This window comes from Lontra canadensis, unplaced genomic scaffold, assembly GCF_010015895.1.
Source record: "Lontra canadensis isolate GAN:19392208 unplaced genomic scaffold, GSC_riverotter_1.0 scaffold1, whole genome shotgun sequence".
In the NCBI taxonomy this organism is placed as follows: domain Eukaryota; kingdom Metazoa; phylum Chordata; class Mammalia; order Carnivora; family Mustelidae; genus Lontra; species Lontra canadensis.
Window position 1 is genome coordinate 6,417,866 of NW_022630995.1, and position 18,757 is coordinate 6,436,622.

Below are 18,757 nucleotides of genomic sequence, written 5' to 3' on the forward strand. Positions count from 1 at the left end.
CTGAAAAATACACTAGAGGCGATTGGTGGCTGATTAGACATTGCATAAAGAACAGATTAGAATCTGTAAGGACAGCGATCGTAGGACAGAGAAGAAAAGCAATTCCCACTGGACGAGCAGCAGTGAGTCGTGGGACAACCCCATGCAACGTAATTACACGTAACTACATGTAATTGGCATCCTCAGAGCCCAGAGGAGGAGAGACAAAAACAGTTTTTGAAGAAATAATGATCAACATTTTCCAAATCCAATGAAAAGTATAAACCCGTGGATAAAAGAGGCGCAGCAAACCCCAGGCACAAGGTGTACCTAATAATCACACCACCCACAGCCGGCAACAGAGAGCCAAGGAGCCAGGGGAAAACACATGTCCAGAAAAACAAAGATAAGGAAGGCTAAAGATTCCTCATCAGAAACAATACAGCCAAGAAGGCAGTGGTATTAATACCACCTTTAAGGCACAGACAGACAAAACAGTGTAAAAAGGATAAAACAGACAAAACACTGTGAGCCTAGAATTCTATACCCACAAAAGTTGTTTTAAAAATGAAGGCGCGGTGCGGATATTTTCAGACACACAAAAGCTGACGGAATTAATCATCAGCAGATCCACGGTAGGATTCAAGGAGGTCCTACCAGCGAAGGAAAATGACCCCATATGGAAATGTACTTGAACTTTCACATAGTGACCCTCTGTCTGCCAGTCAAAAGTTCAGTTTTGGCAATAACCAGCAGGGCTGGTAAAGCAGCACTTGTGCAATGATTTGTACATACGGGGATTGAGCAATGTGATTTGGCCCCGATACGGGGCCAGCTGTGGTTCAGGCCTCGGGTGTGATGGACATAACCTGCCTGTCCAGCATCACGGTGCACTTCACGCTTTACAAAGATGAAGAGCAAACGGAAAATTTCAAGCGCTGCTATTAGTGTCAGAATGCATAGTTTTCCTAAACCTTATGCAATGGAGCCAAGGATGGAAAACATCGCATATGTAACCACGGATGGAAACATCACATATGTAACCACGGATGGAAACATCACATATGTAAAAGCAGGTCACCGAATGGTGTTCAGCTGTAGAGGATGAAGTTACTATGTTTAAATGTCAGAAATATAGTATCAAAGATCATAGGTAGAAGACAGAGGGAGGGATAATATATTGTTTTTCACTTTCAGAGAAAGGAAATTCCCCACCCTCACACCCCAGGCTTGGACCACCAGTTAAGTACTTAAATCTGTTATTGAACTTGGGAGGCCTGGGTGGCTCAGTTGGTTGAGCCTCTAAGTCTTGGTTTTGGCTCAGGTCACGATCTCAGGGTCGTGAGATCGAGCCCCAGGTTGGGCTCTGCGCTCAGCACAGAGTCTGCTTCAAATTCTCTCTCTCGCAAATAAATAAGTAAATAAAATCTTTTAAAAGAATCTGTTATTGGACTGATACAATTTGATTTGTGTATATATGTATTTGTAGCTGTCTATCGTGTAAAAAAGTAGAAAAGCACTTAAAAGTCCATTCTACTTCCCTTTGGAACACAGTGTGCTTTTTCTCCTCTGTTTCCTTGTTCTTCTATCGTCATGGGCAAGTGATATTGAAAAACTGAGCGATTTGTTAGTAATCCGCAAGCATGTGCTCAAGAATGATTGTCTCTGGTCAATAAGACTACCCCCAACACTCAAGAATTCTTTGGATAAAGAATAAACAACTTTCATGATCATTAACTGTAGCATTTAACTCTTAGAATAATAAACTGTCATGTATATTTCCATCAACTGTTAGAATTTCAACATGTAAAACACATAGTGATAACAACAACTATTCAGATATTAATAATAATGCTGGGGTGGCTGGGTGGCTCAGTCAGTTGGGCCTCTGCCTTCAGCTCAGGTCATGGTCTCAGGGTCCTGGGATCGAGTCCCGCATCGGGTTCTCTGTTCAGCGGGGAGCCTGCTTCTCCCTCTGCCTCTCCCCGTGCTTGTGCTCCCTCTCTCATGCTCTCTCTCTCTCAAATAGAAAATAAAATCTTAAAAAAAATAATGCTGAATGCTATGCCTTGTTTATGTAACTAGCTTTATTATATATATTAAATATTCATTGATTTAACAAATATTTACTAAACACCAAAAAATTTTCAAGAATTCTACTGAAAAAAGGCCACTGCCCCCTTGAAGTACCAGAATTCAAGAACATTTAAGATTTTAATCCTATTTAATTTTCTTTGATTTTCAGTCTTCTCCTCTTTGGCAGTTACCTGTGGTTTTTGGAGTTTCTGCTCATAGTCTGGTTTTTGGAAAAACGGTGGTTCCTGCAGTTTCTTTAACCCCACTTTCTTCTTTAGCTCCGGAGGAGCCTGGTTGATTGTGTGGGGCACATCATGGCTGGGTTTGCTCTGACAGTCAATGTCAAACTGCTTCAGGATGAACTCTTCATCAATGTTGGAACTTCCCTAGAAGAATATCACATTGCATGAGTCAAGGACAAACGGTGAAATTCTTCTTTAATCTAATGGAGGTATTTGATTATGGCTAAGAAGGGGTCGTTTGGAGGACAGGTAGAAAATGCTCGGTCAGCATTCACTGGGAACAAGAAGTATTGGGGCTCTGGAGGACTTTGTCGGTGCACTACAGGACAACTCGGACAGCCAGAAGCAGCGAGTCCCTGAGGGAATTAATGGGCTGAGACAAATTCAGTCTGCTGAATCCTAAGCAGATTTCTGAGTGCATAAAGAATACATGGTGTGTACACGTACACACACACACACACACACACTCACACACACACACACACACAGAAGAATATTGCTCAGCCATAAAAAAGAATGAGTTCTTGCCATTTGTGACAACATGGATGGACCCAAAGGGTTTATGCTTAAATGAAATAAGGCAGAGAAGGACAAATACGACATGACTTCACCTGTATGTGGAATCTGAAAAACAAAACAAATGAAAAAGCAAACAAGAAAACAGAAACAGACTCATAAACACAGAGAGCAAACTGGGGGTTTTCAGAAGAGAGGTGAGTAGGGGAACAGGTAAAATGCGTGAAGGAGATTGGGAGGTAAAGGTTTCTAGTTATGGAATGAATAAGTCATGGTGATAAAAGGTACACCATAGAAACACAATCAGTGGTATTGTAATAGTGTTATATGGTGACAGATAGTAACTACACTTGTGGTGAACACAGCATAATGTATAGAACTGGCAAATAACTATGTAGCACACCTGAAACTGGAGTCAGATAAATAGGTTCAGATAGAGGAGAGCAGCAAAGAGGCAGAGAGAACACCTTGAAACATTTTAGGACCTAGATCTAGCTTTGCCTGAAGTGCCTAGGACCTCAGGATGTTCCCTTCTCTCCCTTAATCCAATCGGAATTATCTTTCAATCACTTTCCAATGAAGTAGTCCTGAATAATACATTGGCTAAAACCGACTAATGTTTTCAAAAAACAGGAGGGGAATATTATATATCCTAGAAGGTCTTAAATCCAGGAGAAACCTAAGAAGACATCTGCAGGGACTTAAGAATACAAATAGGAATTTAAATGGATTCTTGGAAGGAGGGCAAGGAAAAACTTTAAGAACTAATAAAAGTCTACTCATGTCAGAAATATCTTTTGTGAAGGTTGTGGTTAAACATAACTGTCTGAGTACTTACAGATAAATATAACTGAGAAAAATGAGTTGAAGGAGTGAAGGACTGAGAAAAAAAGGACATGGAAATGGAAAATAAAAATATGAAATAACAGGGTGGGGGAAATGAGTAGTTATTGGCCAAAATATATAAACTTTCAGTTGTAAGATGAATAAGTTCTGGGAATCTGATGTACAGCATGGTGACTGTAGTTAACAAAATTGTATTTATACTTGAAAGTTGCTAAGAGAGTAGATCTTAAATATTCTCACTCAAAAAAGATAATTATGAAAATGAACTACTGGGACTTCATCAAGATCAAAAGCTTTTGCACAGCAAAGGAAACAGTTAACAAAACCAAAAGACAACTGACAGAATGGGTGAAGATATTTGCAAACAACATATCAGATAAAGGGCTAGTGTCCAAAATCTATAAAGAATTTAGCAAACTCAACACCCAAAGAACAAATAATCCAATCAAGAAATGGGCAGAAGACATGAACAGACATTTCTGCAAAGAAGACATCCAGATGGCCAACAGACACATGAAAAAGTGCTCCACATCACTCGGCATCAGGGAAATACAAATCAAAACCACAATGAGATACCACCTCACACCAGTCAGAATGGCTAAAATTAACAAGTCAGGATATGACAGATGTTGGTGAGGATGCGGAGAAAGGGGAACCCTCCTACACTGTTGGTGGGAATGCAAACTGGTGCAACCACTCTGGAAAACAGCATGGAGATTCCTCAAAAAGTTGAAAATAGAACTACCCTATGACCCAGGAATCGCACTACTGGGTATTTACCCTAAAGATACAAACGTAGTGATCCAAAGGGGCACATGCACCCGAATGTTTATAGCAGCAACGTCCACAATAGCCAAACTATGGAAAGAACCTAGATGTCCATCAACAGATGAATGGATAAAGAAGATGTGGTATATATACACAATGGAATAATATGCAGCCATCAAAAAAAATGAAATCTTGCCATTTGCGACGACGTGGATGGAACTAGAGGGTATCATGCTTAGTGAAATAAGTCAATCAGAGAAAGAGAACTATCATATGATCTCCCTGATATGAGGAAGTGGAGATGTTGGGGAGGTAGGAGAAGAATAAATGAAACAAGATGGGATCGGGAGGAAGACAAACCATAAGTGACTCTTAATCTCACAAAACAAACTGAGGGTTGCTGGGGGGAGGGGGGGTCGGGTAAAGGGGGTGGAGTTATGGACATTGGGGAGGTATGTGCTATGTTGAGTGCTATGAAGAGTGTAAACCTGGCGATTCACAGACCTGTACCCCTGGGGATAAAAATACATTATATGTTTATAAAAAAATAAAAAATAAAAAAATACAGAGAAAAAAAGATAATTATGTGAGGTGATGCATGTGTTAATTAATCCAATTGTGGTAATCATTTTGATATATATATATAAATGCATATTTATATATATCAAATTATCACACTGTATACCTTAAAATTACACAATATCATATCTCAGTTATATCTCAATAAAGTTGGCAAAGAAAAAGAGCCACTAAAAAGAAAGAAACAGCAGCAATGTGGCATATAAACAATAAGCATTCAAATAGCCTGCAAGCTTGCAAACTTTCCAGAAACATCATCTATAGGAAACACTTCTATCATAAATGGTGGAAGAATCATAATTCCTTTATGACTTTATTTGACTTAGATCATATCCTAACATTGTTTTTTAATAATAGCAACTCTGAGCTTGACTTTAAAAAGTTGGTTGTTAAGTATTACTACAAACTTACAAAAGTAGTAGCCCAGTTGCAGAAGTCCCTAACTCCTTTGCGCACATTTTCATGGATAAGAGGACCATCTTCATGGAGCAAATCTGTTTGATGTGGCTTCTTTTCTTCATAAAGCCATTGACCTGGATGTGACACAGCAGTCTTCTTGGGACTAAGGATAATGAGATCATCAAAGACTTACAAGATGAGACACCATGAATCCAAATAGATTTCAAACACTATCTTAAAGAAAGAAGTGGTAATGCTCGCATTTCTAGTAGTCTCTCACAAGTTCATACAAGGCAGACGTTAATTTTCCAAAGACTACCTTCTCGTTATTAATATCATAAAGGCAAGTGTATCATGAGTTGTTATAACAATTAAAATGAATATAGCATTTTATTAGTATAAGTTGATATTTTGAAATTATGAATACCATTTATATATTTTTTTAAGATTTTATTTATTTATTTGACAGACAGAGATCACAAGTAGGCAGAGAGGCAGGCAGAGAGAGAGGGGGAAGCAGGCTCCCCGCTGAGCAGAGAGCCCGATGCGGGGCTCTATCCCAGGACCCTGAGATCATAACCTGAGCGGAATGTAGAGGCTTTAACCCACTGACCCACCCAGGCACCCCATGAGTACCATTTATTAAGGCATGTGCCCATTTACTGTGCTTGGAGTTCGCTAAAGCCATTGACAATCTTAACAAGCAGGACATGTCCTTGACTTCTCTCTCTCATCCCTAAAATCCAACCCGTTAACAAATCTGGTAGGTTTTAACTCTACCTCTGTCTCTGGACTGTTGCAAAATGTTCTTCACTGGTGTCTCTGATCTTCCCTAGGGCCCAAACCCCCAAATCGTAATCCATTCTCAGCACTGCAGCTAAAACAATCACTTCAAAATATAAATCTGGTCATAGCAAATGAGGCCACCCTTTACCCTCAATTAAACCTCTCAATAGCTTCTTTTTTAGGTTGAGATATAACTCACATATTATAATATTTACCATTTCAAAATATACAATTCAGTAGCTTCCATACATTTACAAAGTTATGCAACCACTGTCATTATCTAATTCTGGGACATCTGCATTGCCTCCCAAAAAGCATCTCCATAACCACTGACAGTCACTCTTCATTTCCCCCATTCTCTCTGCTCCTGAAAACCAGTAATCTACGTTTGGTCTCTATGGATTTGCCTATTCTAGACATTTTATCTAAACGGAACCTTATAACATATGGCATTTAAAAAAAAAAGATTTTATTTATATTTATTTGACAGAGAGATAGAGAGCACAAGTAACCAGAGGAGCAGGCAGAGGGAGAGAGAGGAGCAGGCTCTCCACTGAGCAGGGAGCCCTGGGGCTCGATCCCAGGACCCTGGAATCATGACCTGAGCCAAAGGCAGCTGCCCAACCAACTGAGCCGCCCAAGTGCCCCAAACATATGGAATTTTGTGTCTGGCCTCTTTCATCTAGTACGTTGCAAGGTTCATACATGCTATAGCATGTATCAGCGGTTTCCTCCCTTCTATGGCTAAGATTCCATTGTCTGAGGAGACCACGTTTTGTCATCAATTGATGGACATCTGGGCTATCATGCTCAGTGCTGCTATGAACAAATGTTCAGGCGCAAGTTTTTGTACTCAATAGCTTATTACTCTTCCATTAAAGACCTGTCTTAACTCAGTTTCCAAGGCCCTTCATGGCCCAATCCTTGCCTGTTTCTCTAGATTCTTCTGCCATTACCATCTTCCCTTACTCTCTGAGCTGCAGCCATCACGGCTTTCTCTGTTTCATGAACTCCTCACACTCCCTTCAGCCACATGGCCTTTGCACATGTTGCACCATCTGACTGCAATGCTTCTGCATTCCCTCATCTCCCTTATGTTCCGACATACATATCCCTTCCTCAGGGAGGTGTTCCCAGGCTGTCCCCAGAACCCACACTTCCTTCCCGGTACCCTGTACCTTTTATTCAGCAAATGAATAAAAAGTACCTTGTACCTTTTATTCAGCATATATTAATTCATCCATCCATCCATTCAACAAACATTTATTAAACACCAGCTAAGTACCAGGCACAGCTCCGGGCATTAGGATTCAGCTGTAAATAAAGTTTAAACCCTGTCCTCATAGAACTTAAGATTGAAACAGATGGGAAAGAGGTAAGCCTATGCCAGGTGATACAAAGAAAAATAAAAATATAAAGAAAATAAAGAAAAATAAAACAGGGCAGGAGGCATGGACAGTGTTGACGGGGGGCTTTTTATTTCTACAGAGAAGGCCTCGCTACCAAAGTGATAGTTGGCCAGGGACCCCAAAGAAGAAATGGATCAAACCAAGCAGATATCAAACTGCAGACCCAGACAGAAAAAAACATGTACAAAGGGGCCAAGGCATGAGTGTGCTGAGCGTGGTCGAGGCACAGCAGAGAGGGTCGTGTGACTGGAGGGGTGAAACCAAAGGACAGAGTAGCAGAGAGTAAGGCCTGATGGGTAAGGGAGCCTGATCATAAGAGCCTTTAGAGGCAACTGTAAGACTTTGGATTTTACTCTGAATAAGCAAGCAATTGGAGAATTTTTTAAATGAAAAACATAGCATTTATGGCCATCATATGGATGTCGCAGTATGTTTGTGCAATTGAGGTGTGCTTGACCCCTGATGTCACCTGAGTTTCAGGTGTACAACCCAGGGGTCCGACAAGTCTGCATGTTACGCCGGGCTCACCACAGGTGTAGCTACCATCTGCCACCCTGTGAGGCTGTTATAGTACCACTGACTACATTCCCTGTGCTCTACCTTAACTGGAGAATTTTGAGTAGAGGAATGAGGCTGACTTAAGTTTTTAAAAGAATCATTTTACCTACGTGTGACAAATAGACTGGGGCAGAGAGCGGGGCTATGTTGGGTGGATGTTACGAGACCAGTGAGTAAACTATGACAATAATTCAGATAAGAGATGGTGGGATCTTGGAACAGAGCAACAGTCATACAGTAGGTATGACTGATATATTTCAAAGGTAAAGCCATTAAGATTTGTTGGCAGTTTCGAAAGTAACTAGAAGAATGGAGTTGCTATTTAATGATCTGGAGAAGATAGAAGGGTGAGTAGGTTTGGGGAAGAAATCAAGAGTTCAGTGTGGACTTGTTGAGTTTGAGATGGCAAGGGTAGATTCAAGGGCAGATGTTGAACATCCATATAAAGCTGGGCAAGGGGAGGTCACCTCAGTAGATGACCGAGTCCGATGTACTTCAAGGTTAAAAAGCAGATGAGGAGGGACCAGCAAACGAAGACTGGGGAAAGATCATTGAAGGGGACGAGAGCCAAGAATGAGAGGTGACCTGAGGCCAAGTGAACAAAAAAAACAAAAGTGTTTCAAGAAAGAGGACATGATCAATTGTGTCAACTACAATTGGCCCATCAAGCACTATGATCACTGAGAAGTTAATGCTGACCATGACCAAGGGCAGATCCATTGGAGCACTGATGAGTTAAAGAAAGAAGAGGAAGTAAGTATGGACCCCTCTTTCATGGATTTTGCTCTAAAGGAAAGGAAAGACTCTGTGCTCAATAAAAGTTATTTTAAAGACTGGAGATATTACCTCACCCTGTGGTAAGCCAATGATGGCCCTTAAAGGGATCAGGTGCTAATCCTTGGAACCTGTAAATGTTACTTTACTTGAAAAAAATCATCTCTATACATGTGATTAATTTAAGGAACTTCAGATGGGGAGATTATCTTGAATTATCTGGGTGGGTCTTATATGCCATCACAAGTGCCCTTGTAAGAGAAGTGCAGAGGGAGATTTCACACACACACACACACACACAGGAGAAGGAAATGTGAAAACAGAGCAGAGAGATTTGAAGATTTTGACCATGAAGATTGGAGTGACATGGCCACAGCCGTGGAATGCCCGTAGCCACCAGAAGCTTGAGGAAGCAAGGAGTGCATTCTTTCCTAGAGCTTCTGGAAGGAACATGGCCCTGCTGACACTTAGATTTCAGCACAGTAATACTGATTTTGGACTCTGGCCTCCAGAACTGTGGGATAATAAATTTCTGTTGTTTTAAGCCACCAGATTCATGTTATTTTATACAGCAGGCACGAACAAGGACATGCTAACAGAATGTGCTAAGAATACACTGACGGAAAACCTTGCCATTAGGCAATTACACACTCATTTTGTGATGATAATTTATTAAGATATTAGTTTTGCTCACTTCCTCTATACTATTATCTTTTCTCCTTCTAAGTAGACAACACATTTGCTTTTTAATTTCTTTTCCTAAAGATTTTTTCAGGGTTGACCAGGGAAACTGCCTACTGTTAAAGGCAGAACATCTCTCTGGTGGAAGCCCAAGCTTGTTGCACCAATTATACTCGACATTGTGGGTGACATGGGAAGGGACAGGGGGCGCACAGGGTGTACCACAAACAGCGAGAATGGAGAGAAGAGTCCCAAAGACCAGAAAGAAGCTGCAGTTTAGTCCTGCAATTACTGGGGACCTATCCCGCTTTCTTATAGTACAAATGATGACCATGACTGGTTTGCTGCTCACTGGGATGAGGGTTTGGGGTCAGACATAAATAGAAAAAAAGAGAAAAGTGGTGTTTTATAAACATACGGCTTTGTGAACTGAGATGCATACTTTCTGTATGTATTCACTGCTCCCTTCCACACCGTGCTGTAATCACCGTGAGGGCAGGGTCCTAATCTGTTTACCGTTGTGTCCTCAGAGCCTAGCATTGTCTATGACCCATAGCAGGTACTCAGCAAGTACTGTTATTCCGTTTCATTTCGTTCTACAGAAAGAGAACCAGCTAACAGTTCGCTGAGGATCAAAAATTTGAAGATGTTCATAGGGCCACAGTGACCCACTCTGCTGGGCTCTCCAAGAGGATCCCTACTTATAACTCTGCTCTCCCTCCCCCCGACCCCCAGGTTCTGAGCAAAACAATACAAAGAGCAAAGATGAAAGCCAAAATATTATTGCTGACAACAACCATGTTGGAGCACATGGATCTAGGTCCAAAGGAACTGGTCACTGAAACCCAGAAATAGGCAGACTGTCCCGGCACCCAGCAGGCTCCAGTGGTGCTGGGCCAGGCCGGGGGTCCCCTCAGGAAGGGAAGAGCAGACAGGATTTGTGTTTCCCATGCTCCATCTTGCTTCCTACTGGAAGAAGGACAGAGCTGAGATGAGTTGCCCAGTTCTTTTTCCCAATTCTATGAGGGGGCCAGGATAGTTGGGTTCCTGTCACCTTGTGTCTCACGTCAGCAAACATGTATAATTGAATAAAAGCTCTAACGTGGCCCCTTCCACACACCCTGACCATGGGCCTGGGTCCTCTGTAAGTGGTCTGGGGCCTGTGGATCAGCTTCTCTCTCCTTCACCCACACTCCTAAGGGCCCAACAGTGACATCATCTAAATTCACAAGTCAAATTTGTACCAAAAACTATTTTTTTTCATATTTTATTTATTTATTTAAGAGAGAGAAAAAGAGAGACCAAGCCATGGGTTGTGGGAGGAGGGGCAGACAGAAGGAGAAGCTAGTTCCCTGCACAGCCCATTAGGGGCCTGATCCCAGGACCTGAGCTGAAGTCAGATGCTTAACCGACTGAGTCACTCCAACGTCCCCGAATCTATTTTTGTGTAGCATACTTATCATCACATTAACACTTCAGATTAATTATGTGAACTGGGAATGTAAGAGTGTGATACAAAAGAAGGAGGTTTCTATGAAAATTAAGCTTAGTGCTTTGGAAAGGGGTTAATGAAGGTAGAGTTCCTGGTGTAGTTTAGGCAAAAATGATGACTGGGAACTTCAAGCGGGCACAGACTCCAAAAAACACTTGACATAAAAAGACTGAGCAAGTGAATGTACTGTTACGTTTTAGAGTAAAGTGAAATGCTTCAAGGACTTGATATCATTCTGTATAAGTCCCTGTGTTCATCTTTCAGTTTTGGTTTGCTTTCCAGCCAACTACTGGTCCCCACCACGTTGAGTAAAAGGCTTCTGACATGGATAATTCGGTCGCTGTGGGCCAGTTAGCCAGGTTTTCTGCAGTTTTCCTCTTCCCAAACTGCTGTCCTAGAGTCATGTACCCGTGTCGGGTCTATTGCTGGGTAATTCACATCCATTTCTGAAATAAACACTACTCACGGGAGGACCCAAGGCTTCTTTGCCTTCTCCTTGGAACTTAAGTTATTTTGCTCCTCGAAATTATTCAAAAGGAGCTTTGAGAAGGGAAGTCCTTGAATGTTTCGTCGGGTGACAGAACCAGCACGGGGTTAAGGACAATACTTACAGGCCCGGGTCGACTTGGGTGGAACGTTTTCTTAAAAGTTTGGCTGGTTCCTTTGCTCTCTTCCTGACACCCTGACAATAAGCCCAGGTGTCCTCCAGTTTCCTGTCGGGATCCAGCACTTCCAGCACCTTTAATAAGAGCTACAAACAGAAAACAGCCTTGGAGAGAAGACAAATGTGCCAAAAAAAAGAGAAGGCCCCTGGATTCTAAAGCAGAACAAACCAACATGCCCCTTTGCGTTGCTTTTCCAGCGGTTAAGCCGTTCGTCGGTTTCTGTGCGAGTCCTGGGCTGGGTGCTATGGGTAGGTGTCCCCCACCTAGATATTAGGGATCGGCTGTTGTGCTACGTTCCATCTCCTCCAGACGGAATAGTGCCCCTGGGCCTACCCCAGTCCCTCACTGCCCGACTGAGCCATGTACCTCCAGATAGTTCTTGCTTTTAACTTCCTCCCATACATAACAGTGTCTAGATTTTTCTTGGACCCCATCCTTGCTCCACGGGCAGACCAGGATAATTGAGACCATGGTGACTGGTTAGCAACAGGCACATAACCCAGGTTTTACCCATGGGAACATGGAAGCATGCAAAAAGAGGTGTTCTTTTTCTTGGCAGAATTTCAATCTAGAGCAGCTGGTGGCCATCATGGTACCATAAGAAGAGATCCCGCCTCGGAAAGAAGCCAACACACCTCTCTGGGGAGGTCAGACATGGAAATAAGGGCCACAATCCCAAGTGCCATCTGGGGGTAAGTGGAAATAATCTGCTTGTCATGGGCTCAGAAACTCTGGCCTGTAGGAGGCAGAGGAGGAAAGCCCCAAGCGGAAAATTGATGAGAAATTCTGGTTTGTCCTTTCTGCAGATTCTTCTGCCACTAATCACTTATTCCTTCATTCATTTTGCACAAATCCTCACTGAGGGTCTACCCCATGGCAGGTATTAGTGGAACACGGTGAAAGATGCCGATGAAGTCCCCGCCCTTCTAGAGATTCTACTCCAGCAAGGAGCCCAGGGGCAGCAAGAGCTATGACGAAAAATAGGTCACAACGACTGCTGGAGGATGGGGCAGAGGGAAGTGTTATTTTATGAGACATCTGAGCAAGGATCTGAAGGACGTGAAGGAGTGCGCCACAAAGACGTGTGGGGGCAGGTGTCGGAAGGTGTTGGAAGGGAGATCAGAACTGCACATGCTTGTTCAAGTTCACAGAGCAGCCAGGAGGTCAGCACGGCCAGGGCGGGGTGAGAGCAGAGGTGAGGCTGGAGGGGGGGTGGAGCAGGGGTGGGGCAGAGAGCAGACAGGCACACAGGGCCTTTCAGACCGTGGCGAGGACTTGACTCTGACTAAGAAAGGGCCATGGGAGGGCTTTGCAGAGAAGTCAGGCTCACGGAGTGCCCTAGGGAGCAGACTGCGTGGGCGTGGGCAGGGCAGCAGGCCCTGCAAGCTCCCTGCCAATACCCATTCCACCTTTTTCCTTAAATCTAACAGAATTATATTCCAGATTTCGTTTTCCGTCTCAATGCCCAACCAAGAAACTCCATTTTCTAGTGTCCCACAGCAGCTAGAAGTGGTCAGAGGAATGAGAAGTTTGCCACGAAGGTTGTCATTTGTCTAATTAAAAGACAGTCCACTGGCCCGGACCCTTTAACCTTGGCCCCTTTCCCCTCTCGTTTGAAAGACAGACTGGATGCCTGGAGGCCTGGAAGCGCCCTGGGATACAGGAACGGGAGCCACAGGCTAAGGATTCCGGAGCTCAGAGTCAAAGGCAGCCCGGGACGCGGGGCGTACTGAAGCCGCCATCCAAACCCAGACTGACCATGTGGTCAGTCTCCCCAGAACCTTGCGGGCTCCCCGGGGCCCCCACCCCATCTGAGAGCTAAGTGCCACGGACACCTCCCAACACCAGGCTAAAGGAACAGAAGCAAGACTGACAATGTCCCCGGTGGCTCCTGCCCTCAAAAAGGCCCAGGTGAAGCAGGCTGGTAGAACTTTGGGGTGAAGACGTCGAATGTTTCTGGTTTACTGGACCTTCCGAAGTTGTGTGGCTTCATAGCAAACACAGGGAGTGGCCAGTGTGTTGCTGCCAGTGTCCTTCCCGGGAGCAAGGAAGGCTGCGCCAGCCCCCGGGGCGCACTCACTTGTCCCCCCAACCCCGCAAACACGTCACCCCTCAAAGGAGCTCCCCCACGTCTAAGGGGGATTCCTCTGGAGGCCCTCCCACAGCCCTAGGTCAGGAGGTCACCTCGACGGGCATGTCCTCTCCCAGATGAGGGTAGAGAGCCAAAGGGTGCGGGGTCCGCTGGGCTTCCACATCCGCCAGGAAGGCCCCCCGCGCCCGCTCCGCAGGTGACAGCTCTGGAAACGGGGCTGCTTCCTTGGGCCACCTGCGCTGCCGCTTCTTTGGGAGGGGTTGGCGAGCTGGGGGACGGATCTGGGGGAGAAAGGCCTCCTGAGGACCCCGAGTGAGCAGAGCCTCACACAGCGGGCAGCCCCTCCGGAAGTCATCCAGGCCCTTCTTCACGAACGTCCACCGCAGGCCGTCCAGGGCGGGGGGGCGCGGCGGCCGGTGCCTGGTCTTTGTGAAGCCCTGGGAAGGTAGACGCTCTTCACACCTGGAAGACAGCACGCACCACAGGGGTTGGGGCGGGAGACAGAGGTTGGAAGGAGGTTGGCCTCCACCTTTCTTGAGGGGGTGAGGTAGGGGAGGAGGGGTTCATGGAAGGGGAGAGCTAATCAGATTCCTAGTTCGCGGCCCACCATCTCTGGCCTATGAAGGCCCCTCTCCTGTTTGCTTTAGGCTGTTAGCCCGCATCCCATGCTCACTGCTCTCCCTGCACAGGCAAAACCCCTCTCAGAGATTCGAAATGTACCCTCTCACTTCTACCCACCTTGTAATATCTGTATCGTTCTTGTTTGTGCATTTTTTCTTCATTTACATAAATGGGACCATTCCACTTCTTACTGATTTGCCAAGCACCATATTATAAAGGCCCATCCACGCCACTAGGTGTAAATCTAATGTTATTACCAGCAGGTTCATTTACCCATTCTCTTTGTCATAAGTTGCAACCCCTCTGGGGACTTTTTCTAATCCTTTAAAGGACCACAGTGCAGGGGGGAAGAACCTGCATCCCAGGGACCATTCACCCTTAACTGGCTGAATGACCTTGGCACTTCATTTAACCTCTGTGGGCCTCAGCTAACTCCCTAAACTCAAAGGGTCAAAGTTTTCAAACTGGCTGTCCATGGGCAGCATGGGGCCTACAGACCTGTCATCTGGTCCCTTTTCTCTTTGAATAAGAATTAGAACAGTTAACATATATCAAGGACTTCTTATATAACAGGCATGTTCTAAATGTTTTACATGCATGAACTTACCTAAATCTCATAACAATCCAATGAAGTAGGTACTGAGTACTAGCATTATTCCCACTCATAGATAAGGAAATCGAGGCTCAAAGAAGTTTGGAACAGAAAAAACCCTTGTGAGAGATCCCATAGCTAATAAGTGGTAGAGGGGGGATTTTAATCCAGGTGGTGTGACTCCCGAGAAAGGTGTTTAAGCCCTACACTAGAGCTTCCGACATAGAAAAAAAGCTCACATACATAATCTAGAGCAAAAATCAGGTTCTCTGGGAACACTGGGCCCACCTTTCCATGGAGCCACCAATTGGTATAATGGTTGCCCTCTATAGACAAGTCCTAGGCTCTCTTAGTCACAGTCTCCACCCTTCCCTACTGCCTTATTCTACCCAGCCAGCTTCCCCCAGTTTCCTTGCCCACCAGGCCCCTGTCTGCACTGAGATGTTAGGGTATGACTATGAGATGGAAGCAGCTGATGGAAGGAAAATGAGACTAGTTCCTAGATAATCTAATACATCTTAGCCATTGCCTAAGTCAGGACTTGGAACCTGAGCAGTTTAAGGGCAGGTCACTCATTATCTCAATACATCACTTCCTTAGACAGATATTTCAATATTATTGGTGTCTTTCCCTGAAGCCTCTTCACCTCCAGGCCCCTTCCATCTGTAACACTCTTTATACCAAATCTACTCCGTGTTGCACTCAACCCTGCAGGCACAAGGCATTTTTAAGAGGTTCCAGCTTAATTCCTATTCTTTCCTTATGAGTCCTAGAAACTTCTTGCTTGCTGTGTGTGCATATGTGTGTGTTTGGGCTTAAACCAGCTCTGCTGTGAAGATCTAGATGAAAGGAGATGAAAGGATACAAAAAGTTGCTCATTGAAACAAACAAATCACTCTTAAGGAGCTGAACAGCAGGGTGTTGAAGTTACATCTAACCTTAACATTTGATGACCCGTTCAGCATGACCTACTAGCAAGCAACCTTCTATAATATTAGACACCTTTACAAAGTTTATTTTCCACACATTTACAACTAACTCAGACATCCAAGCACTTCATGAAATCAAATCTGATGACTGATATTTTTGCTCAGGGACAGTTACATCACTCAAAAGTGGGGACAGCCTGGCAGCTAGTTCCAGTCTCATAGAATGTTAGAGCTGGCAGGACCTGAAGGAAATCTAGTCCACCTCCTCCCCTCTAAATGAAGAAACTGAGTTCTGAGAGATGAACAAGCATCCACTAGAGCTGGAGGCCTGCCCATTGCCCCGCTTGCCTCTCATAGCTAATAAACTTCCCTCTGTGTTTTGTTAAGTCTATGAAAATTTTTGCTTGGCCCAGAGAATCAAACTGGACACTTTTTTCCCCTAAACATTCACTATTTTCACAGTCATTAGCATATGCTACATGGATCAATATCTCCATCTGTAAGAATTACAAGAGTATTGGTCATTTATCCTAAAGAAATGAAAACCTATGTTTGTATAAAAACCTGTACACAAATGTTGATAGCAACAACCAAAAACTAGAAACACCTGCATATCCTTCAATAAGTCAAATGAATAAAAAACAGTGGCATATCCGTACAAGCAACAAAAATGAACGAACTACTGGGACACTTGGGTGGCTCAGTTAATTAAGTGTCAGCCTTGGACTAAGGTCATGATCTCAGAGTCCTGGGAGTCCTGCATCAGGCTTCCTGCTCAGCAGGGAGTCTGCTTCTCCCTCTGCCTCTGCTCCCCACCTCCATGCTCTCTCTCTGAAATAAATAAATATATTTTTTAAATGGACAAACTACTAATATGATGGCTGGATGGATCTCAAGGGCTTTACGCTGAGTGGGGGAAAAAAGCTCATCTCAAAAGGTTTTATACTGTATTATCCTATTTATCTAACATCCCCAAAAGAACAGAATTATGGAAATGAAGTACATTGGCTGCCAGAGGTTGGGGGTGGGGAAGGAGTGCTGACAAAGGGGTTGCAAGGAGTAGGTGCCTTGTGGTGAGACAGTTTTTTTGTTCCTTGATGAATACACGTGACAAAATTTCACGGAAGTTTATACACACACAACATCAAGCAAGAGCGGGTGAAACCCCAGCACGGTCTGTGGTCCAACTAATACATTGTGTCAGTGCGCATTTCCTGCTTCCGTAATGTGCGGCAGTTACCTAGGCTAGTTCGCTGGAAGCAGCTGGGGGAAGGGTCCATGGGACCTCTGTACTGTTTTTGCAACTTCTTGTAAGTCTGCAATTATTTCAAAACAAGAACTTTGAAAATGTGGGGAAAAAGGATTTCCAGAAGGCCTTCTAATTGCTAAAATGTATGCAGTACATGCTTTACGGATGACACGTCGGTTAATCCTCACAAAAGTCCTCTAACACTGGTTCATTTTGTTGTTCCCATTTCACAGCCGAGCAAACTGAGCCCGGAAGGAGCAGTAGCTCGTCCAAGGTCGCTAGGCAAACAAGGGGAGCTGCTGGCCTTGACTTAGACTCTGCGGTTCTAGACCTTGAAATCTGCCGCCACGTCGGGCTGCGTCCCAGCAGCCGAATTCCCGCTCAAAAATAGCTCAAGGAATCCGCGAAGACAAAAAGCCTCGGGTGTCTGCCCTGCGAGGGTGACGCCAACCGTGCAACAGGCAGCAGAGCGCCCCAGCGCCTGGGCTCCCCCACCCCAGACACGGGCCCGGTTCGGCCACAGGCACAAGCGCGGGGTGGGGGGTGCAAAGGCCCCAGACCCGGACTAACCCGGAGAAGGGCGGCGGGAGACCAAGCGCTCCGGGGGCCTGGGTCCCCCGCCCCGAGCGGGTTTGTTAGTCCGCCTGCTCCGGAGGCCGCCGCGGGGAACACGCACGTGCTTCGCGACCGCAGCGTCAGCCGCCGGTTGTTTTCTGTGACAACCGTGCAGCGGCCGAGCAGCCGGGGAGGGAAGGCGGGGGACCTCCTGCCGCCCCCCCCCCCCCGTCCGCGCCCCCCCACCCGCCCTCCGCCCCCCCCCCCCCCCCCCCGCCCCCCCCACCCCGCCCCCCGCCCCCCGCCCCCCCCCCCCCACCCCGCCCCCCGCCCCCCCCGCACCCGCCGACCCAGCACCGCGCGGAGCAGGCGCCCCCACGCGGCACCCGCCGGATGCGCTTGCCGGGGCGCGCTTACCGGGGCGCCCGGTTCTCGCCCGCTGGCCCCCGCGTGGGCGCCGCGGGCCAGCACAGCCGCCCGGGCTCGGCCATGGTCTCCCCGGCCCCGCGAGCACAGCCCGGCCCCCGCGGTGCGTGTTCCGGCCGCCCGCGTCGCTAGGAGACCGCGGAGCGGTGCGCCCGCCCGGCTCGCCTCGGTTCGCCCCGGCGCCCCCTTGCGCCCCGGCGTTCCCCGGCCTCGCGCCGGCCGGACGCCTGCTCCGCTCAGCCCGGTTTCCAGAAGGGGCTGTCGAAGGAGAGAAAGACGCGGCCGGCCGGACGGATGGATGGACGGACGGGTGGACTGATGGACGGACGGATGGACGGACGGATGGACGGGCGGACGGACGGGTGGACGGACGGATGGATGGACGGACGGACGGACGGACGGATGGACGGACGGACGGACGGATGGACGGGTGGACGGACGGACGGATGGACGGGTGGACGGACGGATGGACGGACGGACGGACGGACGGATGGACGGATGACGGGTGGACGGACGGATGGAT

At 46.1% G+C, this 18,757-nt stretch overlaps 1 protein-coding gene across 1 annotated transcript in view; it reads right to left on the minus strand.

The window, feature by feature from the left end:
• Positions 1 to 18,344, minus strand: part of FAM47E (family with sequence similarity 47 member E) — a 42,600-nt gene extending 24,256 nt beyond the window's left edge. The window contains exons 1-5 of the mRNA XM_032837014.1: positions 18,226 to 18,344; positions 13,955 to 14,324; positions 11,717 to 11,856; positions 5,418 to 5,568; positions 2,247 to 2,441 (exon numbers count right to left, since the gene is read on the minus strand). Of these exons, the coding sequence (XP_032692905.1) occupies positions 2,247 to 2,441; positions 5,418 to 5,568; positions 11,717 to 11,856; positions 13,955 to 14,324; positions 18,226 to 18,299 (930 nt within the window). The 5' untranslated portion in view covers positions 18,300 to 18,344. The remainder of the gene's footprint in view (positions 1 to 2,246; positions 2,442 to 5,417; positions 5,569 to 11,716; positions 11,857 to 13,954; positions 14,325 to 18,225) is intronic.
• Positions 18,345 to 18,757: the final 413 nt, after the last annotated feature.